The sequence below is a fragment of the Alosa pseudoharengus genome, unplaced genomic scaffold (genome assembly GCF_046254945.1).
Source record: "Alosa pseudoharengus isolate Yale_2024_CS ecotype anadromous, Long Island Sound unplaced genomic scaffold, YU_APseudo_1.1 YU_APseudo_1.1_scf_14, whole genome shotgun sequence".
Lineage (NCBI taxonomy): Eukaryota > Metazoa > Chordata > Actinopteri > Clupeiformes > Clupeidae > Alosa > Alosa pseudoharengus.
The window spans coordinates 12341219-12348718 of NW_027468609.1; the positions used below are offsets into that span (position 1 = coordinate 12341219).

Here is a 7500-nt window from a genome sequence, read left to right on the forward strand (position 1 = left end):
CTCTTACAGAAAATAATTGCAGTCATGGATTATTCTGCAGTACAGTAAGGTTTCTGTGTCCAAAATATAGCAGTATTGCATTGCATTTCTACAGTAAAGTGCAGCACCAGGTAGTGCAATACGTGAATGAACTGCAAATAAGTTCTCCAAAACTGCATTTTGACACATGGCATTGTACAGTTATTTTTTGGAAGGGTGTAACAGATCCTTAGCTTAACACTTTGAGACGAATCTATTATTGTAGAGTATTGGGGTGCATCTATTGGTGTACATAGAGCAGATGAGTGTCTGCAGAGAGGTCGATGCTGCTTGCCCTCCACCATGGTTGGTTGTTTGCCTGAGTTCTCTTCTGTTCTGTCCCCTTCTGTCTGCAGGATGAAGCTGAAAGAGATCAACCGCACAGCTATCCAGGCCTGGAGCCCAGCGCAGCAGCATCCAGTCTACCTGGCCACAGGTGAGCCTTATTGTACACTCTACAGTTTAGTCTACCTGTCCACAGGTGAGCCTTATCGTACACTGTACAGTTTAGTCTACCTGGCCACAGGTGAGCCTTATTGTACACTCTACAGTTTAGTCTACCTGTCCACAGGTGAGCCTTATCGTACACTGTACAGTTTAGTCTACCTGGCCACAGGTGAGCCTTACCATACTCTGTACAGTTTAGTCTACCTGTCCACAGGTGAGCCTTATCGTACACTCTACAGTATAGTATACCTGGCCACAGGTGAGCCTTATCCTACACTCTACAGTATAGTCTACCTGTCCACTGTTCCTTATCGTACACTCTACAGTTTAGTCTACCTGTCCACAGGCGAAACTTTCTGTTGCATTCAGTCCGCCTGGATGTAGGTGAGCCTTTTTTCAGCACTTGCCTTCCCTGGCCAAAAGTGACCTCTGTCTGCAGCTGATGGGACACTGGTTCTCTTCTAGTAAATATGCGTTTGGACAACACATGCCACACAGTCCAGTTCTCCTAGTAAATATGCAAATAGGCAAAACATGCCACACAGTCCAGTTCTTTTAGTAAATATGCGTTTGGACAACACATGCCAAACAGTCCAGTTCTTCTAGTAAATATGCACATGGGCAAAACATGCCACACAGTCCAGTCCAGTTCCATTTTGTGTTGTATGGATTCATTTTTTTTAAATGGAGTCTGTATTTTGTATTTGTTTGTATAAGTTGCACGTTGAGGTTGGCCACTATGCCGTGTGTTGTATGTCAGCACAACTTTCACTGCAGTGTGTGGACATTCTTACTAATGTCCAGCACTGTGTCCCTGCGTTCCTTTTCTGCTGTCGTAGAAATGTTCACACGTACATACAGTACAGTAGAGATGTTCACATGACTATATGTGCATTAGGAACAAACAATAACAACAGCAACAGTTGGTCAGTTCATCTTGACTATGGAGACGTTTTATTTAGTAGTGACAAGGAGGTGCAAGGTACTGCTAGAAATGGTTTCTTTTCATCCTTCAGTTTGGCTTTGCCTTTGTGTACAAAATGCTCTTTATGAATAACATGGCTATGCCTTTGTGTACAAAATGCTCTATATGAATAACATGGCTTTGCCTTTGCCAGCTGAAGAGTCCTAAGAGTATCAAGTTCCTCCTTGATGGTGGTGTTTGGGGAAAATTAAGCAGTTAATCCTGAAGCATCTCACTTTGCTCAAGCATCTCACAAATCTGGTCTTGCAAGCTTTAAAGGGCAAAAGCTTTAGTTCCTCTTAGCCTACAGTACATCTGTGCAGGTTGTACTGTGTTCATCTTTAGTCTCTACTCTGTTTTTTCATTGTATACGTGTCCACACTCAAAAGCATACTTCCAACCAAACCTGCGACACCTAACTTAAAGCTGCCGTTGGCAAGTCTGACAGATTGAGGGGACTTAGCCAAAATTTTGAATGTTTACAACTCTCATGCCCCTCTACCACTACCACCGAGCACCCTTTCATCGAGTTTGTGCTCGTCAGTGAGCACCAAACTGCACCAGACAGATCTCACACAGCCCTGCTCTGATTGGACCAGAAGAACTGGGAGCTGTGGATTTTTGCAAAACAAATAACAGGCTCCAGGTGGAGGTAGAAGTGCGTTTTTTTATCTAAAACCGGCTGATTTATGTTGTTCTGTCGGAGCATAGTGTCTGTTTCAGTAAACATGATCAAAAAAATCTTGCCAACTGCAGCTTTAAACCACCAAATCATTAGTGAAGTGGGCTGTGTTGACAGCCGTGACCTGCTATTGGAAGAAAACTGTACTGACATTATTCTGTTGAAAGTTGGTTGTGTTGACAATACCACGAATTCCCGCAGAGGTTTCTACACTGATTTTGCTAAGTTTGTTCAGCTATGAGGTTAATACACAGGGCCGGGCTATACACTGGAATACATTACATTTCTATTCTTTATTCCTCCTTCTGATTCAAGCACGATCTGATTCGGATTCGATTTGTTCTGTCTGTTAACAGTGGTGGAGGAGGTTAAAGACTTTGACAAGATCTGGGAAAGATTCCTGAAAGATTGGAGTCTTTTAACGAATGCCCCCCCCCCCCCATTCAAGCTTTACTCAAAAGACTACAATCTCTCAAGAATCTTTCCCAAATCTGGTCAAAGTCTTCTGGTGTAAGGATGGTTATAGTCATGTTGACAGCACTAGTGGACCGTCTCTACAATGAAGCACAGGAAAACACACATCACATCACAGCCTCTTCAGGGGCCACGATTAATGTGCAGATCATTTCCCTGATTGGTTGAGCTATGCTTTGTCTGGATAGGTTGATAACCCTCCACTTTGTCTGATGACTGACCCTGAGGGTGTCCTTTTGAGAGCAGAGCTTTAGCTCAGTGTTGCTACGGTGCTGATAGATAGATGCTGAGAGTGTCGTCATGAGAGCGGTGCTTTAGCTCAGTGTTGCTACGGTGCTGATGCTGACGGTGTCGTCATGAGAGCGGCGCTTTAGCTCAGTGTTGCTATGGTGCTGATAGATGCTGAGGGTGTCGTCATGAGAGCGGCGCTTAAGCTCAGTGTTGCTACGGTGCTGATGATAGATGCTGAAAGAGTCGTCATGAGAGCGGCGCTTTAGCTCAGTGTTGCTACGGTGCTGATGCTGACGGTGTCGTCATGGGAGCGGCGATTTAGCTCAGTGTTGCTACGGTGCTGATGCTGACGGTGTCGTCATGAGAGCAGAGCTTTAGCTCAGTGTTGCTACGGTGCTGATGCTGATGGTCTCGTCATGAGAGCAAAGCTTTAGCTCAGTGTTGCTACGGTGCTGATGCTGACGGTGTCGTCATGAGAGCGGCACTTAAGCTCAGTGTTGCTACGGTGCTGATGATAGGTGCTGACGGTGTCGTCATGAGAGCAGAGCTTTAGCTCAGTGTTGCTACGGTGCTGATGCTGACGGTGTCATCATGAGAGCAGAGCTTTAGCTCAGTGTTGCTACGGTGCTGATGCTGAGGGTGTCATCATGAGAGTGGCGCTTTAGCTCAGTGATGCTACGGTGCTGATGATAGATGCTATGGGGGAAGATGCTCCAGCCCTGTGGGATGCGTTCCACAAGGCCCTTAATCTGATGCACGGCCTGGACTCCTGATCTGCTAACAGGAGCAGCAGAAAGCTCTGATCAGTTGTTGCTGCTGTTTCTATCACTGCATGTGTGTTTTGCATTCTAATTTGTGTGTGTGTGTGTGTGTGTAGGCACCTCTGCCCAGCAGCTAGATGCCAGCTTCAGTACCAGCGCCTCGCTGGAGATCTTCCAGCTGGACCTGACTGACCCGACACTGGACATGAAGACCAGCGGCACCTTCTCATCCCCTCACAGGTGACTGACACACTCTCACTCACTCACTCACTCACTCACTCACTCACTCACTCACTCACACACACACACACACACACACACACACACACACACACACACACACACACACACACACACACACACACACAAATTAGAATGCAGCCGTGGGGCAGCCGTGGCCTACTGGTTAGCGCTTCAGACTTGCAACCGGAGGGTTGCCAGTTCAAACCCGTGCCCTTGAGCAAGGCACCTAACCTAACCCCTCACTGCTCCCCGAGCTGTTGTTGCAGGCAGCTCACTGCGCCGGGATTAGTGTGTGCTTCACCTCACTGTTTGTTCACTGTGTGCTGAGTGTGTTTCACTAATTCACGGATTGGGATAAATGCAGAGACCAAATTTCCCTCACAAAAAATATATATCAAAAGAGTATATATACTTACACACACACACACACACACACACACACACACACACACACACACACACATCTACTGACCTGGTAACACATTTAGGTGTGACTGATCTTTACATCCTTGGACTCTCTTAAGGATGGAATTTGGCAAATATAATATAAATCTGGAAAATATAATATAATCTCAGTTCAGGTACCATGAGATAGTGTTGAATGGGTGCAGTGTTAATACAGGGCTGTTCCCTCTCTGAGTGCAGTGTTAATACAGGGCTGTTCCCTCTCTGAGTGTAGTGATAACACAGGGCTGTTCCTTCTCCTGGTTGTGTTGTGTGTAGTGTTAACACAGGACTGTTCCCTCTCTGAGTGTAGTGTTAACACAGGGCTGTTCCCTCTCCTGGTTGTGTTGTGTGTAGTGTTAACACAGGGCTGTTCCCTCTCTGAGTGTAGTGTTAACACAGGGCTATTCCCTCTCTGAGTGTAGTGTTAACACAGGGCTGTTCCTTCTCCTGGTTGTGTAGTGTTAATACAGGGCTATTCCCTCTCTGAGTGTAGTGTTAACACAGGGCTGTTCCTTCTCCTGGTTGTGTTGTGTGTAGTGTTAACACAGGACTGTTCCCTCTCTGAGTGTAGTGTTAACACAGGGCTGTTCCCTCTCCTGGTTGTGTTGTGTGTAGTGTTAACACAGGGCTGTTCCCTCTCTGAGTGTAGTGTTAACACAGGGCTATTCCCTCTCTGAGTGTAGTGTTAACACAGGGCTGTTCCTTCTCCTGGTTGTGTAGTGTTAATACAGGGCTATTCCCTCTCTGAGTGTAGTGTTAACACAGGGCTGTTCCTTCTCCTGGTTGTGTTGTGTGTAGTGTTAACACAGGACTGTTCCCTCTCTGAGTGTAGTGTTAACACAGGGCTGTTCCCTCTCCTGGTTGTGTTGTGTGTAGTGTTAACACAGGGCTGTTCCCTCTCTGAGTGTAGTGTTAACACAGGGCTATTCCCTCTCTGAGTGTAGTGTTAACACAGGGCTGTTCCTTCTCCTGGTTGTGTAGTGTTAATACAGGGATATTCCCTCTCTGAGTGTAGTGTTAACACAGGACTGTTCCCTCTCCTGGTTGTGTTGTGTGTAGTGTTAACACAGGGCTGTTCCCTCTCTGAGTGTAGTGTTAACACAGGGCTATTCCCTCTCTGAGTGTAGTGTTAACACAGGGCTGTTCCTTCTCCTGGTTGTGTAGTGTTAATACAGGGCTATTCCCTTTCTGAGTGTAGTGTTAACACAGGGCTGTTCCTTCTCCTGGTTGTGTAGTGTTAACACAGGGCTGTTCCCTCTCCTGGTTCAGGTACCACAAGCTGGCGTGGGGTCCCCATGGCATCGGGTCAGACGGACATCCCTCGGGGGTGCTCATCGCTGGGGGAGAGAATGGAAACATCATCCTGTATGACCCCGCCAAGATCCTCGATGGCAGCAGCGACGTGGTCATCGACCAGAGCACCAAACACACAGGCCCCGTACGGGCGCTCGACGTCAACCCCTTCCAGGTGAGTCTTGTCCAGTGATGAGACAGCTCACGATGAGGCAGGCATTCCTAGACATTCCCTCTGGGCAGTTCCCTGGTATTGGGCCCGTCCTAAATATGAGTTGTCCACCGGTCGGTTCCCTGGTACTGGGCGATCCCAGAGATGCGGTTCTTGTGGTAAATTCAGCAGATGAGTCCTTTTTTTCTTTTAAATGTGATTAAAACACTTTCATGCTGTTTATACGCAATGCAGCTAATACACAGGAAATTGCTGTATTGATGAGCGTCATCACGGTTTACAGTATTAGCGGAAGTCTCAGACATTCCCTCTGGCAGGTTCCCTGGTATTAAGCTCGTCCCAAATATGACACACAATATCTACAATAATATGACACACATCTGGAACCTGCGCAACAACGACCTCATCATCAAAGTCAGCGACTGCATAACCCGGGTAGGTCTGAGTTCTCCACCGATCGGTTCTCTGGTACTGGGCCATCCCAGAGATCCGGTTCTTGTGGTAATCTGGCCAATCCCAGAGATGAGCTGTCTACTGCTTGGGTTTCTGCTAGCAACCCATGCCAACCACTCACACACCTGTGTGTGTGTGTGTGTGTGTGTGTGTGTGTGTGTGTGTGTGTGTGTGTGTGTGTGTGTGTGTGTGTAGCATAAATCTGTGCATGGATCACTAATACATTTGTAATTCCATGATGTTGACTTTGCCAGACAAACCTGTTCGCCTCAGGAGGGAATGAGTCAGAGATCTACATCTGGGACCTGAACTCCTTCAGCTCTCCAATGACCCCCGGGCCTAAATCTCAGGTGTGTGCGTGATTGTGTGGGTGCGTGTGATGGGCGTGTGATGGGGCGTGTGATGGGGTGTGTGATGGTGCGTGTGTGTGTGTGTGCGTGTGTGTGTGTGTGTGTGTGTGTGTGTGTGTGTGTGTGCGTGCGTGTGTGTGTGTCCCTGCGTGTGTGCTAGTGTGTGTTTGTGTGTGTGTGTGTGTGTACGTGCGTGTGTGTGTGGTTATGGTTTGGAACTGTCATGTGCACCACAATCTGCTATGTGTGTATATATTAACAGGTTGTGTGTGTGTGTGTGTGTGTGTGTGTGTGTGTGTGTGTGTGTGTGTGTGTGTGTGTGTGTGTGTGTGTGTGTGTGTGTGTGTGTGTGTGTGTGTGTGTGTGTGTGTGTGTGTGTGTGTGTGTGTGTGTGTGTGTGTGTGTGTTCTCTAGCCCCTGGAGGATGTGAGTTGCGTAGCGTGGAACGGTCAGGTGCAACACATCCTTGCGTCTGCTAGCCCCAGTGGCCGAGCCTCCATCTGGGACCTGCGCAAGAACGACCTCATCATCAAAGTCAGCGACCACAGTAACCGGGTAGGTCTATATGTACACACACACACACACACACACACACACACACACACACACACACACAAAGCGTTTTCAGATATAACCTCCGGAGTACATGCGGAGGTTTGTCAAACGGAGGTCCTACCCTTCGGATGATTCAGATATGATGCTAACCTGCGGACCTAATACTGACCTTATACGGACGTATGTGTGAACGACATACACGCACATTACAGAATCTCCGTGTGGTTGTCGAGTGAGGGGTGGGGGCTTAGAGTTCACAAGATGCGAGATATATGACGCAGAATATATGCGGCCGCTGCCTGTCACTGCTGCTTTTTGTTTACGAAGTGTAGCCTATGTATTATAGGCTAAAGAAGAGAAATCTATTGTGCGTAGGCTAATACTTGAAGTAGGATAGTCACGTAAGTGCG

The 7500-nt window shown here is 47.4% G+C and overlaps 1 protein-coding gene across 8 annotated transcripts in view; it reads left to right on the forward strand.

The window, feature by feature from the left end:
* The window catches only part of sec31a (SEC31 homolog A, COPII coat complex component), a 37026-nt gene that overhangs the window by 875 nt on the left and 28651 nt on the right, over positions 1 to 7500 (forward strand). For 7 of the 8 annotated variants that reach the window (XM_076283855.1, XM_076283856.1, XM_076283857.1 and 4 more), the window contains exons 2-6: positions 375 to 454; positions 3694 to 3817; positions 5537 to 5735; positions 6440 to 6535; positions 6950 to 7090. In XM_076283855.1, the coding sequence (XP_076139970.1) occupies positions 376 to 454; positions 3694 to 3817; positions 5537 to 5735; positions 6440 to 6535; positions 6950 to 7090 (639 nt within the window). In that variant the 5' untranslated portion in view covers position 375. Of the gene's footprint in view, positions 1 to 374; positions 455 to 623; positions 635 to 3693; positions 3818 to 5536; positions 5736 to 6439; positions 6536 to 6949; positions 7091 to 7500 lie in introns of those variants that run through there. The other variant, XM_076283860.1, reaches the window with a different exon arrangement.